The sequence below is a fragment of the Danio rerio genome, chromosome 22, assembly GCF_052040795.2.
Source record: "Danio rerio strain M-AB ecotype USA chromosome 22, GRCz13ab, whole genome shotgun sequence".
NCBI lineage: Eukaryota > Metazoa > Chordata > Actinopteri > Cypriniformes > Danionidae > Danio > Danio rerio.
In genome coordinates this window covers 18,143,161-18,169,544 of record NC_141042.1, presented here as the reverse complement: position 1 = coordinate 18,169,544, position 26,384 = coordinate 18,143,161, and the positions used below count along the sequence as shown (strand labels likewise).

At 35.2% G+C, this 26,384-nt stretch overlaps 2 protein-coding genes across 10 annotated transcripts in view; both read left to right on the top strand.

Annotated features, from left to right (window-relative positions):
* Nucleotides 1–6,515, top strand: part of tjp3 (tight junction protein 3) — a 31,254-nt gene extending 24,739 nt beyond the window's left edge. The window contains exons 20-31 of one of the 2 annotated variants that reach the window (NM_001328340.1): nt 1–64; nt 355–511; nt 595–703; nt 786–1,005; nt 2,297–2,496; nt 2,686–2,781; nt 2,864–2,940; nt 3,016–3,226; nt 3,318–3,418; nt 4,400–4,927; nt 5,918–5,973; nt 6,056–6,515. In NM_001328340.1, coding sequence (NP_001315269.1) covers nt 1–64; nt 355–511; nt 595–703; nt 786–1,005; nt 2,297–2,496; nt 2,686–2,781; nt 2,864–2,940; nt 3,016–3,226; nt 3,318–3,418; nt 4,400–4,927; nt 5,918–5,973; nt 6,056–6,194 — 1,958 coding nt within the window. In that variant the 3' untranslated portion in view covers nt 6,195–6,515. The remainder of the gene's footprint in view (nt 65–354; nt 512–594; nt 704–785; nt 1,006–2,296; nt 2,497–2,685; nt 2,782–2,863; nt 2,941–3,015; nt 3,227–3,317; nt 3,419–4,399; nt 4,928–5,917; nt 5,974–6,055) is intronic. The other variant, XM_087302483.1, reaches the window with a different exon arrangement.
* Nucleotides 6,516–11,200: 4,685 nt separating this feature from the next.
* Nucleotides 11,201–26,384, top strand: part of arhgap45b (Rho GTPase activating protein 45b) — a 41,088-nt gene continuing 25,904 nt past the window's right edge. For 4 of the 8 annotated variants that reach the window (XM_087304187.1, XM_087304186.1, XM_087304185.1 and 1 more), the window contains exons 1-4: nt 11,201–11,674; nt 13,805–14,201; nt 22,374–22,517; nt 24,946–25,030. In XM_087304187.1, coding sequence (XP_087160313.1) covers nt 11,576–11,674; nt 13,805–14,201; nt 22,374–22,517; nt 24,946–25,030 — 725 coding nt within the window. In that variant the 5' untranslated portion in view covers nt 11,201–11,575. Of the gene's footprint in view, nt 12,130–13,804; nt 14,202–22,373; nt 22,518–24,945; nt 25,031–26,384 lie in introns of all 8 variants that reach the window. The other 4 variants (XM_087304183.1, XM_087304182.1, XM_087304181.1 and 1 more) reach the window with 1 other exon arrangement.

Sequence of the window (26,384 nt, the reverse complement as noted above, 5' to 3'; positions counted from 1 at the left end):
CTAAAGCTGTAGAAGAACCACTTTATGTGCTTCCACCAGACGCAGTGCCAACACCAAACCTGGGGTGAGAAGTTGTAAATATCACTTTTATTAAAAAACAAGACTGATTCAAATTTGTTTTATTTAATTATATTAAGAAAATTATATTTACACTTTATTTAAATTAAACATAATCAATTCAATTATTTTTTTTATTTTTTTTTGTGTGTTTTTTTATTAATTATAAATATATTGAAATAAATATAAAGAATTTGCACAACTTACAATCTATAATTTATACAATTTATGTATACATATTATGTATATCTACAAAAACTATATTTCATGTATCATATCATTTAAATTCTATCTCAGGTACAGCTCCGATCAGAACCATATCAGCTTTGTGAAGGAAGGCAGTGTCGGCTTGAGACTTGTGGGAGGAAATGATGTTGGCATCTTTGTCGGTGGTGTCCAGCCTAACAGTCCAGCCCAAAAGCAAGGCATAACAGAGGGTGATCAGATTCTGGAGGTAGGACTAAACGATCAACCACATCTCATACAAAACCAAACTTTTCTGTGTTCTCCATTCTTTAAGACACTCTGCATTTGCAGGTAAATGGCATGGATTTTAACCACTTTACCAGAGAAGAAGCAGCAATGTATCTTATGAACATACGTGGTGGAGAGCGTATCGATATGCGGACTCAGAACAAAGCAGACAGTAAGTGCTTTTATATCCTTGTTTTAGGAAATAAAAACGGCTACAAATGTATTTTCAAAGCTGATTTTTCCTCTCATCATAGTCTACAAGAAGATTCTGAAGTCCAACCTTGGAGATTCTTTCTACATCCGCACACACTATGATCATGTGGCAGACAGCAGCGTCGGCTTAAGCTTTACCAGAGGCGAGGTGTTCAGAGTGGTGGACACTATGCATCGAGGAAAGCTGGGGACCTGGTTAGCTGTGCGCATGGGCAATGATCTACACGAACTGGACAAAGGGACCATTCCTAACCAGACCAGGTTTGTTAAAGTTGTAGTTTTGAGTTTTACATCTAGGGGACGCTATAGTGGGACTGAACTTAAAAGCCAGGAAACCAAACTGATGGTTGGCTATCGGACATCTAGCCATCAGTGAATGTCTGTCAGGGTAGTTTGTTTGGTGTTCATTCATTTATTCATTCATTCATTTCGCGGAGACGGGAGTCTTAGAAGAGAACCCCAGACTTCTCTCTTCTCAGACACTTTCTCCAGCCCCTGCAGGGGGGATCTCGAGGCTTTTCCAGGCCAGCAGAGAGACATCCCTCATCTCCGTCCCTCCAGCGTGTCCTGGGTCTTCCCAGAGGCCTCCTCCCGGTAGGACATGCCTGGAACACCTCCCTAGGTAGGCAACAATGAGGCATCCAAAACGGATGCCCAAGTCCCCTCAGCTGACTTCTCTCGATGTGGAGGAGCAGCGGTTTTACTCCAAGTTCTTCCCGGGTAACAGAGCTCCTCACCCTTTCCATAAGGGTGCGCCCTGCCACCCTGTGAAGGAAACTAATTTTGGTCGCTTGTATCTTGAGATTTTGTACTTTCTGTCATGACCCAAAGCTCATGACCATAGGTGAGAGTATGAACATAGATTGACTGGTAAATCAAGAGCTTTGCCTTTCGACTCAGCTCCTTCTTTATCACAACAGACCAGTACAAAGACTGCATTACTGGTACCGCTGCACGGATCCACCTGTTCCATTCCTCACTCACGAACAAAACCCCAAGATACGTGAACTCCTCCGCTTTTGTTTGGAGTGTTCCACAAATTGCTTCGCAACTGGTTAATGTTGAAGGGAATTTGGCCTATTCAACATATGATATGAAATTGGTGTCAACTATTGGTAACAGAGAGTGATTTGATTGGCTATTCAGTCATGAATCAGAGCACAAGAACAAAAACTGATAAGGCCAAACCAATCAAAAGACACTATTCAAGAGGGAACACAAAGCAAATGCAATGTTGAGAAAATGGTTCTGACATGAGTTTCTGCTGATCTCATTGGTCATGGTGACCTTGCCAAAAAACTAACTCAAGTGGTTCTTCTATACCAAACAAAGTTTTGCTGCTATTTAAGAACCTCCTTTTCTGAATCAGAGCTGGTGTATTTAGTGTCAAAAGACAAAGAACCACCTTAGAAACGGATCTGAACCAGCACTCAAGCTGCCTTGGTAGAAAGGGGTAATAGTGGTAATTTTTGCTTTCATCCATAAGGTTGTGTTCTTATTAAGTGCATTAGTTTCTATATGTTTTCTAAGTATTTCCCTGTTTATATATCAGGGCTGAAACTCTGGCTAATTTGGAGCAGGCGCAGAGAATTAGTGCAGCTGAACGTCAGGCATCTGGCCCCAGAGCTGAATTCTGGAAGCTACGGGGTCTCAGAGGGGCCAAAAAGAGTAACCGAAGAACCCGTGATGACCTCCTGCAGTTGACAATTCAAGGCAAATTTCCAGCATACGAGAAGGTCCTGTTGAAAGAAGGTTAGTGTATTGTTTTTTTCTATTAAATGTAATGAATTAACTGGTTGTTTGTAGAAGAAGAAAGTGGAATGGCTTTTGGTTCCCAAGAATGACATTTGCTGAGAAATCAAAGATATCCAAGCACAAATGACATGTCTTAATTGAAAAGTGGTGTTTTTGGTTGTAATATACTTATTCTTGCTCCTGCAGCCAATTTCAAACGTCCTATTGTCATCTTGGGTCCTCTGAATGACATTGCCAATGAAAAACTGGCCCGAGAGTTGCCTGATGAATTTGAAATTGCAGGTATGTAAAACTTGATATGAGTTTTAAGTAAAGAATGAATTCACTGTCACACATCTAAAATTTGCATTTTATTGGTCTGTAGAAATGGTACCCAGGAGTGGAAATGATAGTTCATCAAGTGTAATCAAACTGGACACCGTAAGGCGGATAGCGGAGCAGGTAATCAAGTCTAAACCTAAACCTAAACCATCCAATTAGTGTTCAGGCAACTAAGCGACTTGTTTTTGCTTTCAGGACAAGCATCCCTTGCTGGACATTACACCCACTGCCATAGAAAGATTGAATTATATCCAGTACCATCCCATGGTGCTCTTCTTGGATCCTCATAGTCGGAAGGACGTGAAGTCTATGAGGCAAAAATACATGCCAGGCTCCAGCAAGAGCTCTCGACGCCTCTATGCCCAGGCCTTAAAGCTAAGGAAAAACTACAGCACTCTGTTTTCTGGTAAACCTTCAGTGCCTCTGAAATTAGAAATCTTCTCTTGAATATTGTATTGATAAAGATTACCTCTGATTCTTTGATTTTCCCCTCACAGCACGCATTGATCTTCAGCCAAATACAAACATGTGGTATGATGTTTTGAAAGACAAGATTCGGCAACAGCAGTCTAAGCCTGTCTGGGTTTCTGAAGTAGCGGTAAGAGAAATTTTATAATAACATGTTGTACACTCGCGTTATGTTGAAACCTTGTGTTTGTTGTACAGAACTTCTACATAGAGTAACCAGGACCACTTAAATCAGGGGTGTCCACATTCGGTCCTAGAGTGCTGGGATCCTGGAGAGTTTAGCTCCAACCTTAATCAAACACAACTGAACCAGCTAATCAAGCTCTTACTAGATATACTAGAAACTTCCTGGCAGGTGTGTTGAAGCAAGTTGGAGCTAAACTAATCAGGACACCGGCCCTCCAGGACAGAGTTTGGACACCCCTGTCTTAAAGTGTAGTTCATCCTAAAAAAATCTGTTATTAATTACTCATACTCATGTCATTCTAAAACCTAAAACTTTCGTTTAACTTTGGAGCACAAATAAGGATTTTATATTGATGGAATGTGAGAGCTTTCTGATCCTCCGTAGACAGCAGGAGTCATGACATATTCATACCCCAGAAAGATATTAAGGTAGTAAGAACATAGTCAAAACTGTCCATGTGTCTTCAGTGGTTTAATCAAAATTTTAAAAAGCTATGACAGTTCAGGATACGGGTTCACTAGCTCTTGGATTTCATCTAAAGTATCTGATTTTGTGTTTCAAAGATGAATGAAGGTCTTTAAAGGGGGTCTTTTAGGGGTGCCCAAACTAAGTGTCTTCCAAGGATTAGTTCCAACCCCAATCAAACACACCTGGGCTAGCTACACAAGCTCTTACTAGGCTTTCTAGAAACATTTGTGTAGGTGTGTTGAGGCAAGTTGGACCTAAATTTGGCAGTACACTGGTCCTCCAGTTTGGGCACTCCTGTCTTACGAGTTTGGAATGACATAAGGATGAGTAATTAGTGACTTTGGGGCAAACTATACCCTTTAATTACAATTATTCTGACAAAAGTAGATTAGAGGGTTACCTCAGAAGCTGCATTCCATACTTGAGTTTATTAACAAGGGCTTTATATGTGTTCAGATGGAAGGAGGAGCCGAAGAGGATCTTGACGCATTTAATCGAGCAAACAACTCTGACTATCTCAGCGGTGCCAGTGACTACGAGGACACTGACGGTGAGGCCTTCACAGACGGTGAAGCCTACACGGACAATGAAGACCTGGAGGAACCCTTAGGAGGCATTGCCAAACACCGCAGCTCTGCGCTGGCCCGTTCTTCGGAGCCTGCCAGTGTGTTAAATCATAGCCCTGAACCTCCCTACAACCTACACGAGGAGGAGGAAGAGCCAGAGTACACCCTACCGCCCAGTGAAGTTCCTCCCATCCTCCATGTTCCCGAGCCCCGATCTCCACGCCTTGTTGCTGGAATACCAGAAGAGCAAGAGGATGTGCCCTCGCAGCGCAGTTTCACAGATTCAGACTTCAGCAATGATGATGTTGTTGCACCTCAAACACCTTCCGATGCGCCACCCAAATTCAGGGCACCAGATCCCAAAGATGTCCAGTCAAAGACCCCTCCACTGTCAGCCATAGAGGAGAGACTACAACAGGTACAATATTTTTCCAATGACCAATCAGGCACAACTTGATTTAATTAAATGGGGCATATTCCTGGATGGGGTGTCACGGTGGCACAGTGGGTAGCATGATCGCCTCATAGCAGGAAGGTCGCTGGTTTGAGCCCCGGTTTGGCCAGTTGGCATTTCTGTGTGAAGTTTGCATTTTCTCCCCATGTTCTCATGTGTTTCCTCCAGGTGCTCTGGTTTCCCCTAAAAGTCCAAAGACATGTGCAATAGGCGAATTGGACAGGCTAAATTGTTTATGTGTAAATGAGTGTGTATAGGTGTTTCCAAGTGATGGGTTGCAGCTGGAAGGGCATCCGCTGCATAAAACATATGCTGGATAAGTTGGCGGTTCATTCCGCTGTGGCAACCCCTGAATAATAAAGGGGCTAAGCCAAAAAAAAATGAATAAATTAATATTACTGGATCTACTTCCCTAATTGGTGTCCGATCTCTTAAAGTCCGCATGAACCGAACGTTCCATTGACTTTTATTTTCGTATGTTGATGTACTTTATAAAAGGAACTTTAAGTAGGGGCAGAACTTCTTTTTGCGCATCATTTGCTAAAGTAAGAGGGGCATGGTTAATGATATTATGTAGTAAATTCAATTTTTAGTGTAGTAAATCATTCCAAACTCGCTTCATAACTTCAGTTTAGTGTTTGAAGTTTATCCTTATGCGATGATTCAATATTCGTGTGATTATTATTCACGCTGAATCAAAGAATTTAAAAACAAGTTTATTATGTAGCGCTATGGGGTGCTTTTTTGAGTTTCTTCTTTGTGGGTGTTTTGAGTTTCTGCATTAGAGTGCCCTCTGGCCTTCGGAGGAGATTTACTACTGAACACAGAACCGTGCTTTTTGGACAAGATGTGCATGACAATTGCAGATTTGCTTAATCGTGTTTGTGATTTTTATATCAGTTGATTGCCCAGCCCAAGGAGCTGTTTATCACTGCATATATTTTATTGTTTCAGGCTCGCATGGCAGAACAGATTGAACCAGAAAGGAAACCTTCGCCTTCTTTTATAGTGTAAGTATTTTTTTGGCATGTTCTGCCAACTTATATATTTATTTTTTCAGTTTTAAATGTATTAATAAATGTTTTTATGTAGACTCGCACATCATGAAGCCATGCAAATGCGGAGAACGCAAATCCGAGGAAGCGACAGTGACAGCGACGAAAACGACAGAGATGAAGACGAATATGACGAAGCAGAAGACATTGAATGGGGACCTGCTACAGAGCTGTAATATACATGGATTACACTACATTAAGACCCAAAACGGGGACATGGACCTTTAATCTGGACTTGTACAGTACATTCACACAACCAAACGTTTTTGTATTGACTTTCGTAATTTGGAATCGATTTGTGACCTGAATCGCTTGCTTTTTGTGGGTCACATTGTTTTAATAGATGTTCTGAGGTCAAACTCAGGATTATTTCAAAAAGAAATATTTCCTGTTGTTTTTTTAAAAAAAGTATGATTTGGGTACGTTTTACCCTCTTCAGCAACTAACTAAATATAATTTTTATTTGTATATTGAAATAAATGGAACAGAAAAATTAAGCTCTCGCTCTGATTAATGTTGGGAAGTGCTTTGGATTTTATTTTGACTAAATATTTTCAACAATTTATTCAATTTAAACGACACTAAATATGCTGTCAAATGACATTTCAACATTGTATTTTTTATATGTGGGTTCCTTAAACATTCCCAAGCAACAAACCTATGGTTGGGTTATTTAAATATGGATAGCTAACAAATAATCATTAAATAATGCTGTAAATATGTGTTGTAAATATGTAGCTTGAAATCTGATATTTGAAAAACTATATCTATTCTTTCACTTTTTTTACTGAACTGTATACCATAAACATGTCTTATGTCAGTGGTGTCCAAACTCGGTCCTGGAGGGCCGGTTTCCCTCATATATTAGTTCCAACCCGAATTAAGCGCACCTGAACCAGCTAATCAAGCTCTTTCTAGATATACTAGAAGCTTCCAGGCAGGTGTGTTAAAGGAAGTTGGAGCTAAACTCTGCAGGACACCGGCCCTTCAGGACTGATTTTGGACACCCCTGTCCTATGGTATGACATGGCAAAAGAACAATTGTTAATAATATACAAATAGCATGAGAGTGAATATTCATGATTGTTGCACACATCTTCAAATAGTGCTATTTATTTTATATGAAATTAGGAATATTTATTCTCTATGATTTGCTGGACATTTTCAAAGAAAAAAAAAGTATGTGTGAAAAATTCTCAGACAAAAACCCAACCAGTGCATATCAAAGGTTAGATCACATGATATTAAATGTGTATCCTGAAGCGTCCTTCAACTACTTATAGTTTTTAGTGGAATCGCCACTTAATTTAAAACGTGCATATACAGTGTCACACCAGAGGACATGGTTTTCAGTGACCAAATGTATCAAGCTCTTGTGTTTTTAGAAATATATGGATTAAAAAAGATAGTGGGATTTACTTAAATAGCCACTTGTAAAATTAGACCTGAAGTATTTATTAACGATTTAACTATTTTATGTTAATTTAATATATGAGAGTTGTAATTTATTGATCTATGCTGGAGATTTGGCTCAAAAATGTATTAACGCAGCAGTTTTTATAACTGGAAATCGAAGACAAAGACATGTTTAACCATTTACTGCATTTTAAATTATGACAATATTAATTATACAGTAAAGTCAGAATTATTAGCCCTCGTTTATTTTTTTTCCCCAATTTTTGTTTAACGAAGAGAAGATGTTTTCAACACATTTTTAAACAAAATAGTTTTAATAACTTATCTCTAATAACTGATTTATTTTATCTTTGTCATGATGATAGTAAATAATATTTGACTAGATATTTTTAAACCACTTAAAGTGACATTTTTAAAGGCTTAACTAGGTTAACTAGGCAGGTTAGAGTAATTAGGCAATTATTGTATAACGATGGTTTGTTCTGCAAACTTTTAAAAACAAAACTAGCTTAAAGGGGCTAATAATTATGTTCTTAAAATGTTTTTTAGAAAAATAAAAACTGTATTTGTTCTAGTTGAAATGAAACAAATAAGACTTTTTCCAGAAGAAAAAAATATTATCAGACATACAGTGAACATTTCCTTGTTCTGCTAAACATCATTTAGGAAATACTTTAAAAAATTAAAAAATCAAAGGGGGGATAATAATTCTGACTTCAACTGTATATAATTTTATAATTTTTTATCAGGTGTGACAAAAAAAAAGCCACATCAAAGTCACATCAACAATCCATATACAGTTTTGCAATAATTTAAAGACTGCAAAACTGCAGTCTTACGAGAAATTAATCCAAAGTATGTATATATTCTAAAAGATCTGTTGGTAAGAAAAAACAAAACTAATTTACCATGACTTTGCTCCTACAAATGGCACAATCAGTGGTGAAAAGAATACTTAAGTTAAAGTACCATTACTTTCCAAAAAATTAAGTGTAAGTAATCTTTTGTAAAATTTTACTCAAAGTAAAGTGAAAAGTAGACCTTTCAAAAGTACTCCAGAGTAGTGAGTATCACGCTGCTAAAAGCTGATAAGTTAACATGTAATTTGTGGATGTGTGTAAACGTAACATTTTATAGTGCATTTAGTTCTTGCCCAGCAGACACACAATGTCATAAGACGTTAATATTAGGGTAGATTCAGGTGACCAAAATTATATGTCTAGCCAGCGTCTAAGGACAATGTTATTTTGATGTCCAATAACGATGTGAAATGATGTTGCTATTTGGTTGGTTATAGGTTGTGTTGGAAAGGGACAAATCCAATGTCATATTGATTTTAAACACTGACATGGAGTCCTCTGGTATGGCAACCAAAATCCAACAACTGATAGATATCATAGTGGTAACGTCCACACAATGTCAAGATGTAACATCATTAGACGTTGATATTTGATTTTTGGTTTGACAATAATGTTGGCCTGAAGTTGGGTTTTGTCAACCCGATTTTCATTTTCAAACAAAAAGCAACGTCCCCTCAATGTTACGGTACAACGTCAATCTAACATCATGTTGACATCTTATGCCTGCTGGGTGTTTAAGGCCATTTCGGTCATCATACAGTAAACATCCGTCATCTTCTCATCAGTGACATGCATCTAAACAGTCTCTGGGTCATTGTGTCTAAAGATTTTGGACTTGAATGCTTCCAAACAGTTTACTGCAATTATAAATCGCCCATGTCTTGAGGTAGTTTATTATGATGCCATTTACCTTCTATGTGTGACTTGATTGGACAGGAATCACTGGACTGATTTTTCTCATTTTCATAGACAAGAAAAAATAAAGTAGTGACGGCAGGTTGAAGGAAAGTAGTACTCAAGGAAAAGTAAAAGTACACGTTTTTAAAACTACTTGGTAAATAACAATTTGTGAGAAAAAAAACTGCTGAATTACAGAAGTTTGAGTATTTCTAATTTGTTCCTTTACACCACTGGCCACAATGCATCTCAAAAACCAAGGACTGTCAAAGCTCCCTATGTTACAGAAAACACACCACATTTTCTCATATGAAAAAATATAACAAAATAAGTTTTTTTAATTTTAATTGCATTATTCAGAATAAATACAGTAATTGCCAATCTAGTTTTCTTAATTAAACACTGAAATGTTGCAAGGATATGTAGCCTTCATAGTTGAAAATTAAAAAATATTTTTCTCCACAGCATTAGAATAGTTGTAATTTCACATGTAAAGTTTTTTTCTGACTTTTTATCTCAAAATTCTGACATGTTGACTTGCGATTGTGGTCTAGTGGAGGCTAACAGTATAATCTGATTTAAAGGGCCATGAAACTCCCCTGTCTCAGCAATCGACACTGACAATACTAACTTTGCCATCTGATTACACAAAGCACATTGATCACACACTTACCAAATTTGTAGAGAAAGGACAATTCACACAAACTGGAGACTTTTTTAAAAGGAGACGAGCAGCAAATTCCGATTTCACCATTTCCAGATGCAAAAAGCTCCCAGGTAAAAAATGTTCCTTACAAACATTTCTGTCGCGTGTTAGCAGACCACTGTAATCCACACCTGAGTCCAGCTGCGTTCTCATAGCGGGGAAATGGACACAAAACCTTCATTGCAGCACATATATAAATACATCACTGACAGCCCATGTCTCCAAACAATTCTCCTTCTTCCATTTGTTTTTAAATACAGTTGGGCAACACAATAAGACTTCTCTCTGTGGTCTGAACACTGTGACAGGTAAAAGCCGTTTTTGAAGCTATCATGCATATTAATAAAGTTGCACCTCATTCACAATAGAGCACGCTGATTTGTTTGAACCAAGTCTTTCTCATGAATTAAAGCTGAAAGAGTCGTCACATTGAACTGGCTGGTACAGACATCTAGTCTCAATGCTGGAATTTACACTAGGACTCATGGCCGTGAGGTAGCTTCAAAATTTCTTTTCAAACCGGAAGAACTAATTTGCTCAAACCAACGCAAAAACAACCAATTTTCACTTTTTTGTGAAACATGTGTCCTAATAGTGTTTTCCGCAGCGTGGTACACATATATGTCAACACCTCGAAAATGTGCTTTGGTGTTTCGTGACCCTTTAATGATTTATGCTAAGCTAAAGATTATCCTGTCAGACCCAGAGATCGGCTGAATGGGTTAAAAAAAAAAAGGTAAACCTCAACAGTTTAACTTATAGATGACTTGTAAAATTAGGCTATTTCCAATTAAAGTGGATTTTTCCTTTTAAAAATAATAATAAAATAAACCTTTTTTCAAAATATTGAGTTTTCAAGCCCCCAAAACCCTTAGTTTTGTAAATAAATGGCCAAAATCCACTAGTCTACATGCTTTTTTTAGGTCTTTCCCTAAGTTTCTGAAGACAAATGGGCCCTAACATTTTCCAAACAGTTCCGAAATGTTTTAATTTCTCCAAAATATATGTTTTTTAAAGAATTTCTGTAAAAATGTTATTAATATTTCAAAATATCCTCTTAATTTTTTTTCCAATCATTCCCAAATGTTTTATACATTTCCTGGTTTGTGACTGAGACACTTTACGGCAAGTTAAGATGGGAGTCTTTTAATTTTCTTTTAGTCTTTAGCTTTTAGTTTTTAGCACACTTGCTAAAACTCCTATGTCAGTCTAAAAACAAAAAGAAGTGAAGATGTTTCTTTTTCCTCGAAAGTGGGCGGTGTTTTCATTTTTAATTAAAGAGCAGGTGTCTAGCATTAACAGCGTGTGCACTGTGTGGCAGACAGCGAATCTTGTTTTTACGCGCAAGAAAATGATGTGAATCCCCTCATGTACGTTGCTTTAAGTTTCAGCGAGAATGTATGAAGCTATCCAGCCCACATGTTTCTTCACGGCAGCGCAGTTTCACTTGTCAAAAGCACAGCGAGAGAGAAAAAACAGAAAAGCGGATGCGCCTGATGTGTGTCAGTAGACTCGCTCAATGTGCGATGATCGTTTTGTTCGAGTGAGACTGAAGCTCCAGCTCGCACTGCGCAAACCTCGCATCAGCGCTTTGACATGGGGAGCCGGGGGGTGGGCAGGGGGCTTGCAGAGTAAATATAACGAATTACGAGTCCGGTACTAACACCTGAAGCTTAAGATGTTCTCCAAAAAGACGAGGGAACTAATAAAGACGCACTCGATGTCTAAGAAGAGCCGAACAGGAAGCAGCAACCCAGCGCCTCTCAGCTCTCCATCAGTAAGTCTTGAGCATCTCTCGCCTTTTCCTCCTGCCAATCAACTTGATTGACATTTCACTCTCGCGCTCGGGGTTTCGCCTGGTCTTCGACGTGGTCCTAATATTAGAGCCTTCAAACCGAAATGGGGACTTTATTAATGTCATTTTGACTGTTGTGTTACTTAAAAGAGAAAAGGACTAAAGAAAACTTCTTCAGGGTGATGTGGCGCAGCAAGGAGTTCAGGTTTTGCCTTACTTTGAACATTTGAGTTTGTCACTTTACTTGCATACATTACTTTTTATGATTAAAATATGATATATGATAGATTTTCAACGTACAGTAATTGGAAATGTTGAAACGTGTGTCGAGCAACAAAAGTTACAGTCCTTACGCGACGAGTCAGAGAGTGAAAAAGTCAAGCAGCAAAAAGAAATTGGACATTTTACCAAATAAACCCAACGTCTGGCTCAAACAGGTGGGTTGTGTAGTTTTTAAGGTATTTAGTGTGTGTGTGTGTGTGTGTGTGTGTGTGTGTGTGTGTGTGTGTGTGTGTGTGTGTGTGTGTGTGTGTGTGTGTGGTACTGCTTAAGCAGCACGTTTGTGTGTAATTTTTAATTTGATGTAATTGTGTGTTTGACAAGTCAAACGTTAGTGTGATGAATTAATGTGAAATTGTTAGACTTGTTGGCTTATGGCTAAACGTTTGTCATTCTCTTTTTTTATTTTTTTTAAGCATGTTTATATTTTTTTAATATATCACTGTAAGAGGATCGTTTGACACCTTTTAGTTTGTAAGTTATAGTTTATGCTTCCAAAAGTCCAAATTTTTCTTTAAATACTCCAACATTTTCAACATGTAAACAGATTATCCTTTAATGTTTCCTTAACGTTATCATAACGTTCACAATCATTATTTATAACTAATTATATTTTCAGTGACTTGTCCATGTGTTGGTGTTCGTGTTTTTAGGCCTCAGCAAGACCAGTTCAGTGTGGCATCAGTTTTTCGGGGTGTGACAGGAAGTAGGCCACAGTTACACAATCGCTCTTGTGAAAGAAGTTCTGTTTACTAACAGCCGTCTATTGTAGTCAACCACAGATCTTGCGCTTCAGTCTCAAAGTCTTACTTAAACTCTAAATGAAATTTTCATTTAATTTGCTAGCACACGTTATTCTTACGGTTAACAGTTAGCACGTGTTGGGTTAATCCTCTGAACAAAAAAATAGTTTTAATCTTTGGAGTGTCGGTCCTTCTCTGTTGGTTTGTCGGCTTCACCCACAACATTTTTAACTACGCCTCTTTTACCGTTAGTTTGCTATGAGGAAATGATGTGCAAAAAGACAGGTGTACTTTGCTAGATCTGAAATGGTTGCGGCTGGAAGGTAACGAAAATAATTTATTTATTAAATTTCTCATTCATTGTATTTTATTATTGTCTACTCTTACCCCAAGCTTAAACCCAACCTACACAGTAACATAAAGTTGTACAGAGTATTATATTGTCTATTAAATTCCCCAATAAATTGTATTTTTTTTAACGTCTACCTCAACCCTAAACCCAACCCTCACAGTAACGTAAAAGCAGTAGTTGTACTGTGTATTACCGTGTATCTGTTAAATTCCCCAATAAATTGTATTTTTTAATGTCTACCTTTACCCTAAACCTAAACCCAAACGTCACAGTAATGTAAAAATATTAGTTATTGTTATACCGTGTCGTAAAAAATGCTGCTATATTGATGTGCTTATTGCATTCATCACCCGTCCCCTACTCAATATCTTGTTTCAGTTGGAAGTATATCAACATACTAAAATAATTAGTTTCAGCAACTTCCGGTTCATGCAGACTTTAAACGTTTGTGTGCCATGTTTTCTCCAATGCTATCTCACGGCATTCGTAACTTTAAGATTTAGTGGCTAATTTGTATAAATTTGTGCGATCTCATCTATTAATTTTAGTACAAATCGCTCATCTCCCAATGATGATTGGGTTTAGGTGTGGGGATTGGTGCCATGCTTCTTTTTTAAAAATCTTACATTTTCGTATGTAAACTTATGAATTAACCACTAAACTGACAAAACGTAAAATAGTATTCTCGTGAGATTAGGCTGGATTTCTCACACTGTCCTTTTTGTGTTTTTAATCCAGCTGTCCGCTCTTCAAGAACAGCCTAGGAAAGATGCAGTGGACAGTGTCACCTCTTCATCCCAAACGTCCTCCAGTCTGTCTCCCCCTATCGTAGAGGTCTCGTCGTCCTGTCCAGGTACGCCTTTGACCCAGCACTCAAAGGCGCTGGGCTGCCCATCTCCGATGGGCACCCTGAAGCGGCCCACTTCTCTGAGTCGCAATCCCAGCGCTGCCGGCTTCCCCATCCAATCTTGGGTGTTCAGTAAGGGTGCAGGAAAATCCGTCATTGCCCAGAGCCCTTCACCAGAGACAGCTGACACCACAGTGGCCATCGAGGTGGAGGACATCCCGTCCCTGCTGCGCAGTGTGGAACGCTTTGCCAAAGCGGTGGAGAAACTAAAGGATGTCGTGCTTGAAGGTAAAATGATGGTTTTACTGGAAAGAATCTGTTTTGATGGGGATTATTTGGGGGTGATGGAGGAAAATGGTTTTGAAATGTTTACTTTACATTGAAAAAAATGTTACCAAAATTGTTCCTCATGGTTTTCAGGAAGTTATCAAATTAGTTTTTATTTGTGAAATGATGGCAACAAATCCTAATTTGTCCTCTAAATGATTTTAAAATATTTTCAATAGTTTCCTCAACATTTTTAAAATGTTTCTAACATGTCCTACATTTTTCCTTGATGTTTTTGAAAAGCTACATAACAATTCTACATTTTTCCTTTCATGTTTTTTTCAAATGTTTCTGATTAGTTTCCTTAACATCTCGAAAATGGCTCCAAATATTTTCTTGATGTTTTCCTTAAGTCAGGGGTGTCAAACTCAATTCCTGGAGGGCCGAAGCCCTGCACAGTATAGTTCCAACCCTGCTCCAACACACTTACCTGTAGGTTTCAAACAAGCCTGAAGGACTCAATTAGTTTGATCAGGTGTGTTTAATTAGGGTTGGAACTAAACTGTGCTCAGTTTTGGAACTGAGTTTGACACCTGTGCCTTAAGTTCTCAAAATGTGAATTTGTCACAATGAACTGCAAAAAATGTTACATTTATTGAAAAATACTTAGAAAAATATGTTTTTTGTTATTTCCCAAAAGTTTCTAGAAAATTTAATCATTTCCAAAATAGTTTTCTAATGCCACAATCAAATTGAACTGCGAAATCTATAATTGTACTTTTAAAAAGATGTTTCACTTTCAGATTTTCCATTTTTTTCCAAGTTTTTTTAAACTGTTCAGTCAAAAACATAGACTTGACATGGTTCAATATTTTTTTTAAATTTAACATTTTATGTAAAACATATTTTGACATATTTTGTAATTTTTTTTCAATATCCTTACAGATGTTTCGTTTACAAGTTTTCCGAACATTTCTAAAAAATATAAAAAGTAAATGTTTCCATAACGTTTTCCAAACAGTTCAGAAATGTTTTCATAAAATTTTTAATGTTTTTTTCCAAAGGATTTTTGTAACATTTTCTAAAATGTTCCCTTAAAGTTTTCCAGTCATTCCCAAATGTTTTTAACATTTGAAAGAACATTTCATAAATATTTCCAAAATAGTTTTTAAATGCCACAATCAAATTGAACTGCAAATTTTTAATCTATAATTGCCATTTTTTTTCGTTGTACTTTCAGATTTTCCAAATAATTTCTTAACATTAATGAAAGTTTCCAAAATCTTCAGTCAAAAAGATGGATTAAAATGGTTTAAAATTTTCCTGAATTTTACATTTAGTTTCATTTTCATTCCATTGAACATTTCATAACATTGTTATTTTTATGTCAAATTATTTATACAGGTGTTTTGTTTACAAGTTTCCTAACATGTATTTATAAAAGTGAATGTTTCTACAATATTTTTCAAACTGTTCAGAAATGTTTTCTTTAGGTTCTCAATATGTTTTGTTTCAAAGGAATTTCTGTAAAATTTTCCAAAATGTTTCCCTAATGAATTCCAAAACATTTTCTTAATGTTTTCCAATCATTCCCAAAGAATTTTAAACATTTCCTAGATACAGCAGGCAAGCTAACATAGTTTCATTTACAGACAATTTGACATGGATTATTTGGGGCTTAAATATAAAAACATGAAGGAAATGTTTCAGTAAGACTTTATTTTAATGGTTCCTATTGCACATTTTGTTGACTAAAAGTTTCATTGCAATCACATGCCAGTTAATCCTCATTTAAGCGTTATTAGACTGTTTGCTTAATATCTGCTGCTTCTTTAACACACATTTAACTGACAACAAAAAAACATTGCAAGTACATGTCAATTTACACTAATCCTAACCTTAAACAGTCTACTTATAATTTAATGAGTATTAGTTAGCATGTAGATGCAATGTAACTTTAATTCAACAAAATGTGTTAAAGGGACCATCAAAATAAATTGATGCCAATGCTTCCTTATTTCGAAAAATGTTTCCTTAACATTGTGAAAACATTTAGACTATTTCCTGGAATATATTTTTCAACCTTGATGCCCAGAGCAGAACTGAAGTCTAGTAGGCCACATGACAGATTGCACATCGAGCCACTCGCATCATTGTCTGCTGTGGGTCATGTGACTCTGCAAGAGAGAAAGGGGCGGAGCCTGTTCTTCCTGTGTGTGCAGTGCTGTCGAGTTCCTGTGGTTTACCACACTGGAGCAGGAAACTCAGAAAACACCTCTTCCGCTCACAGCAGCCGTAAAACAACGTCATTCAGTGGCAAACCTGCTCTCAAAAACTCGAATATGCAAATCAATCATTATATACAATGATTTCCCATAACTTGCTGTAAATTAAACGGTCTGTTATGAAGAGACTTCCGATGACACAGTTTTAGCTATGCTGTATCATGGTATTGGGATCGTAATCTATGGTAAATATGACAAGAACCTTCAAATATGACAACACCTACAAATCCAAAATATTGTTTTTTCTTCTTTATTTTGGGTATGATTTTTTTGGTTTAATAAATTGCAATTTAACAATTATTTAAGTTTTTTATATATTTTTTTTCCAAAATATAATACTGCAACTTGCATTTACCGAGAGTTTACAATAACATTTAAGAAGAAGAGAAAAATTATTAAATAAAATATAAATATTGAACAAAAACAGCAGGGTAAAGAACATTATTAAGAGTGGTCTTGCATGGTTACATACAATACAATACATACACGCATACATACATACATTAGCACTGATTAAACTCAGAGTCCAAAAATTCATTCCACTTGCTCCATAGAATAGCCCCTTTCTGTTTTCTTGTTTTAGAGACTAAATAAACGTTTCCATCTTCCATGTTCTACAACAATTGCTTTAAAATCTTCTAAAGTGGGAGGGGTTAGCAGAAGCCATTTATGGATGTGAAAGATATGGATGTAGTATCCATGATGTCACCCATAGGTTTCTGACGAGAGCAAATGAAGCAACAAGTACTCGTGGCCAGTCTGCACCAGTAGCCAGTAGCTAACGTGCTCACAGCGACCTGAGTTCAATTGTCGGCTCGCAGGTCCTTTGCCGATCCTTCCCCTCTCTCTGCTCCCAATGCTTTCTTGTCTGAATTCTCTTTTGTCCTGTCATCATAAAGGTAAAAAAAAAAAACTAAAATATATATTTGTTTGCGCGTCATTGCAAATAAAGGCAAAGAGGCGGAGCGTCATTGGAGCTACAAACGTTGTTAGCATTTTGCTTAGACAGGTTTTTCTTTTGGAGAAACGCTACTTCATTACCTGTGGCTTGTTTGTGTTCTGACCACATGTGCTTGGTTGTACACTATATCAATATAGTGTTTAGACTTTTAAAAAACAATGCTGTGATACATTGAGCCACTAAACATTGTTCTAATGACGTTTTTCTACAGGAGAAAAAAGCGCAAATTACTTCCAAATACTTCAGTTATTGTATTAAATGCAAGGCTATTTATAAAATCAGGGCACAACACTGTATGACAAAGTTTTAGATGACTGTTCTGGAGACTACAGCAAATCAATCTGTCAGATTCTGGAGTGCTTCACAGGTCTAAAGCAAATGATTCATGATCAATTATCTTAAGTGAAGCATACATTTGCACTCACCTGAGAAATGAAGGCAACTTGAATGGTTTGTGAGCACAATAAAGTGTGGGAAATAATTCCAAAAGGCAAATGACTGTGTAAAGCCACATAAAACAAAACAAGACAAGAATACAATGTTTATGCCGAGTTCATCAGCTAATCAGCTGAGGTGACGAGACAGCGAGCAACGACAGACAAACTTTTAAAAAAATAAACGCATGAGTTATAAAAAAATTACCCCCTCACAGTTGTCATGAAGGGTAATATTAGCTATATGAACTAAAACCATCTTTGTACCAGGCTGTAAACATGTTTTTATCAGCTGTAAAATTGTCCAGTTTACTATTGCAGTCAGAAAACATCTGTAGCCAGCCCCCAAAGGCCAGTCGATGAATTGCAGTATTTGGCCTACCGAGGGAGAGCAGGAGGTTGCCGCTTGGTAATGGCGTTCTTGGCAGCAACCAGAAATATTGTCCATAAATGCGTGTCTCTAGCCTCATGCAACTCAAAACTTCCCAAGTATAGCACTGAAAATTGAAACTGGATCTCGATCTTCGAGATTATGGCTTCCAATGTCTTGTGCATATCCTTCCAAAACAGGTGTAAAATTGGACATGCCCAAAATAGATGATGATGATGATGATGATGATTAGCCAGTTCTATACCGCAATGTCTTCAACACCCTGTTCTCACTTTATCGAGGCACTTTTGTGCAGGAGTTATAAAGAAACGAATAATATTTTTCCAGGCAAATAGTCTCCATTGGTGAAAGCCTGTAGTTTGCCATTGGGAATTACATGTTTCTAACCAATCCTCTTTTGTTGTACTACTTCCTCCTTTCTCCCATTTAGTTCTTACATATGAGGTGGAGTCTGATCTGTAGTTTTGAAAACAATACAAACAGACTACTGACAGTATTAGCCCTATATGCTGACAGAAATATTTTCACTAAAGCATTTTAGGTCCAATCCCCTCTCTTGTGCACTACTGAATTAAAATAGTGTCTTATTTAAAAGTATCTAAACATGTCTTGGTTATTCAACATGAACTGACTCTTAAACTCTTGAAAATTGTTTTTTTTTCTGATGTTTATCACTTTAAATAGTTTTTTTTTGTGTTAATCTATTAGTTTTTTGTTAGTACATTTATAGACTTGTATATTAATGTATTTGTAAAGATTTTTGCACTTACCTGTTTTTTGTATACAAGTTTGTTTATGAATTTATTATATTGTTACATTTAGTTTATAGGCTATTTATTAGTGGTATAAGCTTAAAATATAAATATTTACTTGAAAGCATAAATAAATTATTTTTAAAATAATGAGAGAATAAAATATGCATGTAAAATGTGATGTGATTTTGAAATGTATTCATGTAGGTTTTTTCTCACAATAAATGTTGTTCTACATTTAAGGAAGCTAAAAATATTATTAAAATGTAATAAACTTTATTTAATCTTTCTGTTTATAGTAAATGCTTATACATTTTGCCGATATTTGTATTTATTTATTTTAATGTTTAACTTTATTTTTTCATTCATTTATTGCTATTTCTTTTTTTTTTATTTAGGCATTTATTTTTATTAATTTATGTACAGTTGAAGTCAGAATTATTAACCCCCTGAATTATTAACCCCCCTGTTTTTTTACCCCAATTTCTGTTTAACAGAGAAAAGATTTTTTTTCAACACTTTCCTGAACATATTAGTTTTAATAATTACTTTGTAAGCTGATTTAGCCGCGATGACAATGCATAATATTTTACAAGATATTTTAAGACACTTCTCTGCAGCTCAAAGTGACATTTAAATGCTTAACTAGGTTAATTAGGTTAACTAGGTAGGTTAGGGTAATTAGGAACAGACAGCTGAACAGACAGCATTTGTAGGTGTTTTACAGGAGGAAGTGGTAGTTGTAGATGTGAAAGCAGTGCAGCGCAGTAAACAAACTCTCGTCTTGCATCATCTTTACTGTTTTAGGATCAGTGCAGATTTAATTCATTTCCTGCAGTTCATGACAGATTCTCAAACACTGAGTAAAGAATTAGTGGGTTTACAGAGAATCAACCAGGTCAGTTTACACACTTGAATTAAACTAGGGTGAGTGATTTTAAAAATGATGATAATAATAATGTGTATATACAGTGTTTAGCATATATAAGTACACCCCTCACAAATCTTTCTTTTAAATTAATATTTTTAATAGCTAAAGCTATACAATATTATATTTATGCATATACATTAGATAAGTCAACACTGAAGCCAAATCTGGAGCTAATCTAACAAAATAACTTGCGATAACGATCCAAAAACTAGTTCACCCAAATTTATGTTATAGAAAAATATTAAATGCAAATAAAAAAAGAGGACAAAATCAAGAGAAAAAAGTAAAAATTTAGTTAATTTTTTTTCAATATTTTGCTTAAATTTAATTGTATTATCTTTCAAATTCTAAATAAGTTTGGTGGCTAAAATATTATTTTAATCAATATATCTTGTTTGATAAATCCGTTTTAGTTAAATGCAACAAAATACTTTGCCTATATTCACTGAGAAATGGAGAAATGTATTCGTTTTCAAAATGGGGTATATATGCATGGGGTATATATAAATAACATTAAGATTTATTTGTTTATTTATTTTGTTTTTTTATTGTTCAATTTTACATCTTTGTTATTTTTATGGCTTTTTATGTAGGAATATTTTCATCCCTCATAATTTTTGTTCAGTTGTTTGTCTTGTTGTAAGTTGTGTGTTTGTCCCATTTTTTTAATTACTTCTTGTTTGTTTCTGTTTTTGTTTTCATTTTGATTCATGTTTAATTATTTTTAAAGGCTTTATTTGTGTTTCGTAAACAAATTTGTGTGTGTGTGTGTGTGTGTGTGTGTGTGTGTATATGAGTGTATATATATATATATGTGTGTGTGTGTGTGTGTGTGTGTGTGTGTGTGTGTGTGTGTATATATATAATAATTTTTTTTTTTTATGACTCACTGAAGTCACTAAATCTATTGTTTTTGTTCAGAAATACATTTAACCATTTTTTTAGTTTACACTTCATTTCTAATTTTGTTTAAAATTAAACCGTTGTAAACATTTTTTAACATAAATTTGTTTATTTTTCTCAGATGTTAAATCATACATTACAGTCTGTGTAAAATGGTAATATTCACTTTTTTACTCTTCATGTATGTATTTTTTTCATTTTAGTCATTTGGAAGAAAATTGAGGAAGCTTTCAGCAAGAAAAAGGCAATACACTGTTTTAAAGTCTAAAGTGCATGGCACAGAAGCATTAAAGGGCATGTCCAAATCCACTTTTACTACTTTAAGGATGGAAAAATATGCTCTGCGTGGCGCATGATCTAACAGAGTTGTGCTTATTCTCTTAATGTGTTTGAGAATAAACCAATCAGAGTCTCATCTCACATTCCCTTTAAGAGTCAGTTGCGTCACACCCCGGCGCATTTGCTATTTACATGGCGGACTTTGTAATGGAAAAACTGAACCCTTCGCTAGCGAGAAAGCATTTAAACCAGGGGTGTCCTAACTCGGTCCTAGAGGGCCGGTGTCCTGCATAGTTTAGCTCCAACTTTCTTAAACACACCTGCTTGTAGCTTTCTAGTATACCTAAAAACAGCTTGATTAGCTAATTCAGGTGTGTTTAATTATTGTAAATATATATGCAGAAAATATGAAGAACACCGACCCTCTAGGACCGAGTTTGGGTAGCCTTGGTTTAAACAGACCATCTGCAGCGCAAAGATCCTGTGTATATTAAGCAATGTATAAGCGTTGCGCACAACTCTGCGCTGGAGTTTAGGCCTTCTTTTTGCTGGTCTATTGAACAGTCTATTTTAGTTCCTCAAAATAGCAACACTCTAAGAATGTGCCTTAACACACCTCCTTTCTAGACTGAAACACCCATGAGTCCACAAAGTGGCACCAATAGATTTGCTACTTAAACAACATGGCAGAAAATGGGAAAATTAAGGTTGTGCTGGTCTAAAAAAAGAAACACGTCATGGCAAACACGTCTTGTGCTTGAATTTTCGCATTTCTGTGTGAAGTTTGCATGTTCTCCCCGTGTCCGTGTGGGTTTCCTCCGGGTTCTCCGGTTTCCTCTAAAGTCCAAAGACATGCACTATAGGTCAATTGAATAAACTATATTGGCCATAGAGTGTGTGAATGTGAAACAGTATGGGTGTTTCTCAGAACTGGGTTGCAGTTGTTGGAGCATAAGTTGTATATATGCTGGATAAGTTGGCAGGTCATTTCGCTGTGGCGACCTCAACTGAATAAAGGGCCTAAGCTGAAGAAAAATGAATGACTCAGTTATTTTATCAAACATTTTTTCCAGCTTGTCCATTCTGCCCTTTGTTTGTGGTGAAACATGACCCAGACGTTTTTACAGTGTTGCTCTGTTATCAAAGTGTGAAAAGTGAAGGCGTTGGTCATTTAGCTGACAGAAAACGCTAAAGTGACAAGTGAGTGTCGTCTGTAGAGCAGCCCTTACTCTGGTTTTTCTGTATTTTGTGTGTCAGATAAGCAGGAGAACCGACGTCCGCTGGCTCACGAGTGTCTGGGTGAAGTGCTGCGGGTCCTGCGGCAGGTCATCAGCATGTACCCACTGCTCAACACCGTGGAGACGCTCACCGCTGCTGGAAAACTCATCTCACAGGTCAAAGGTCAGAGCAAGGCACTTCTGGGTCTCGAAATTAAACACATTCTCAAACTCTGTGTTTAGAATTATGCATCTCTGCAGATATTTTAAATGCTTCAAGGTCCCATGAAATTAAAATAAATTTATATTAATAATATGTTGTTGTTATTATTAGTATTGTTTGTTTTTAAGCTATCTTTAAGCTAGTGTGCTCCGGAACAGTGACCAAATTTGTGTTTATAAGATATAAAACTGATATAAACATGTAAAGCTTGTAATTTGTCACTTCCATCTAAATGGATCAACGGTTTTATTCACGTCAACCTGTATTACAATTTCTCATAACATCACAACCAATCAAATGCTCTCTAGTATCTGGCATGCCCCGCCCCCTTCAAGATGCTTCTTGTTTGCTTTTCATTTGATGCACTTGAGCTCAAACACCCACTAGCTGTGTCTCATTACAGAGGCTGCATCCTTCGAAGGATGCATTTGAAGTGTGCTACATCATCGCGGTGCGACGAAGGCTGTCTCATTTAAAAAAAATTCGAAATCTCCTTCAAACACAGCCTCAAAATCCGTCCTTTGTTTTTCCAGGTAATGTAAGGATGCAGTCTCTGAAATAAAATGCAGCCACTGGCAGGGCAATTGCTCAAAAGCTATTGGCTGTTAGTTTAAAAGGGGAGGAGCTTCACTGTCACACCCTCTCTTCGTGTTTCGGTTGAGATTACATCAAACATCGAACAAAAATGCATATTTCAAAGCACATTATGGGACCTTTAAAGGCCAAGTTTACTCCAAAAAAAAATAGAAATTGTTATTTACATTGTCATCAACACAGAGGAAGATATATTGAAGAATGTTGGTAAAAAAGCAGCCATTATCTTTGTTTTTTTTTTTTTTGTTTCTACAATGGTTGTCACAATGTTAGCTTTTTTCCGAAAATGTAAACATACTATTAGAATAGCCTATTTTTAATGTTTTCAAACTACTTTTATCTAGAGACTTTATTTTAAGTCGTAAAATATTTTTTTTAACCACTTAAGTCTGAATAAATGGAGAGTTTTAATTTTTAGGTGAACTATCCCTTTAAGACAAGACCCTGCAAGTGAATTGGGAGTGAAAACAACTAATAGTTTGTTTGTAGTTTCTATACTTTATTGTCCCCTAAGGGGGAAAAATTTTTGTGCACTCGTGAGCATTTTTTGCCTGATTTAAAAAACAAAAACACATACATAGACATACGTATCACTTATTAGTTTTCTACAGTCTTATTGACACTGGAATAAAATAGTTTTTGAGCCTGTTCTGCTTACATCGAGGGATTCTGTATCTTCTGCAAGAGATCATAGCATGGGAAGAGTCCATGAGATGTATTGAGCAGACTTTTTTTCGCTTCATTCAAAGTGAGCCTGAGTGTTGGTAAAGGTTTTTAGTCCTATAAGTTTCATAGCAATTCTGACAATACTGAAAAGTTTGGAGTTTAAATATACAGAAAGACTTCCATACCATATGGATAAACCATATCTGAAAACACTCATGAATACGGACTTACACAAAAATACAAAATGTTCTTATCAACACCATAAAACCACAATTTATGCAGAAAAAAAGCCTTTACATGGGTGGCCCATGTCTGTCTATGTGTAAATGTGCACTCCTAGATACTTATATGACTACACCTGAATCATTTCCTGATTAACACTGGCAAATGATTGACAACACATTTAGGATCAAAAATTACCTTTGTTTTTTTATTTTTTAACTTTTTTTTTTTTTACATTGATTACATTAAGATAACATTTTGCGTTTTACAAGTAGAAGCATTGATTAAACATGCTAATTTGCTTACATATCTAACACACAAATCTAAATATGGGATGATTTCTGCCTAGTTTTTTTAATTTAATTACATTTTTTGCTTTTATTTTATATATGAAAAAGTAAAATGCACAAAATCTGAACATGAATTCTGGTTTTATTCTTTTTTTAATTAATTTAATTTACTTATTTTTATTTGTAATAGTCAAAGGTTTTTACAGAGTTTTTTTTTTTCTATATCCGTTTTTCAAAAATATTCATCACCAGAAACAAAAATTTGAATTAGAATAGGAAAAATACATATAATCTATAATCAGGTAAATTATGAATAAGCATTTAATATTTTTATGAGCATAAAAATAAAAGTTAGTTTTGAGTATGTAAAGCTGCTGAAGTGTAGATTTTATGGCTCATTGCAGAAGAAAAAAGAATAATTTTTAAAAAAACAGCCTTCAAAAATATGTAGTCTATGAAACCTACAGTCACAAATTGATCAAGTGTGATAAACGAAACGCAGATAAGTGTACTTTGGATTTTTTCTTTTTATTAGACTGAAAACTGACAGGTGCATAAAGTGTTTTTGCCTGCAATGTCCTTTCTTCATCAATATAATTTTAATGTTTTGACCTCAGGTTATCACTATGAATCGTGCATTGAACCAGAAAAGAAGGATTTTGAGAAGGCCATTGAGACAATCGCTGTGGCTTTCAGCAGCAAGTGAGTATTGAGAACTCGTTGTGAAATGATGACACTTGTCAACCCTGTGACCAAAACACAAAAAGGAAATATTTATCAGTATGCATTTTCACATTAATTTGCTGTGCGAACGCATTACCTGGATGAGATGATGAGCTTATTCGTATATCTGTTTATGTAAAATCTATTTATCTATTATTTATCAATTTAAATGAACAAATTACAAAAAGTAATATGCAATTTCCATTTGGTTGAATTGAAAATAAATTAAAGAATTATGCAAAAAAAAAAATCATTGATTTATAATAAATCATGCAGTAGGAAATGGTCTAAATTGAATTACCTTTTTTTATTAATTAATTTGGAATTGGCTCAGTTTTTATTTTATTTACCTGTTTGTTTGTTTATTTATTGATTATAATCATATTTATTAATAAAAAATATGTGTTAATTTATAATTATAAAATGTAAATATTTGATTTATTTAATAGGAAGTATTCCATTGTAGTTCTTTTTTTTCTTTCTGTTTGTATAAATCTTTTAATAGGAATTGTGCTTTTACCCCTTGAAGAAACAAAACATAATGTATGTAGTTTTAATAATTGACAATTCACTGACTCTCCATCATTAATGGAAATCTGTCTGGGAAATAATACCATGGTCATTTGGTTGGTTGGTTGGTTGGTTTATCCATCATTTTAAATTAATTAAATTGAAAATATTGCAGTTGATATTTATTTATTTACCCAAAATGAACAATGTGTGAAAATACATTATAATTCAGTTTATTTTATTTTTATTAAAGGGGAAATGGCATGTCAACATTCATTTATTTATTTATTTATTTTCTTTATTTATTTGTTTATCCAAAATTTAAAAAGCATGTAACTTTATTTATTTATTTTTTTTAACCAGAAATCAAAATTAATGATGTGTGAAAATAAATCATAATTTATTTAATTTATTTTCATTTAGGGGGAAATAACATGTTAACCTTATTAATTAATTAATTAATTTATTTGTTTATTTACTCAAAATCACAATAAAATTGGCATGTTAACTTTTATTTATTTATTTTCATTATTTATTTATTTACCCAAAATCAAAATGGCATGTTAAGTTTTAGTTTATTTTCTTTCTTTCTTTCTTTCTTTCTTTCTTTCTTTCTTTTTACCCAATATAAAAATGAACAATGTGTGAAAATGATTTCATAATTTATTTCATTTATTTTTATTTAGGGGGAAATGGCATGTTAATTTTATTGATTTATTTACCGAAAATCAAAATGAAAATGGCATGTTAACGTTTGATTTATTTATTTATTTATTTATTTATTTATTTATTTATTTATTTATTTATTTACCCAAAATCAAAA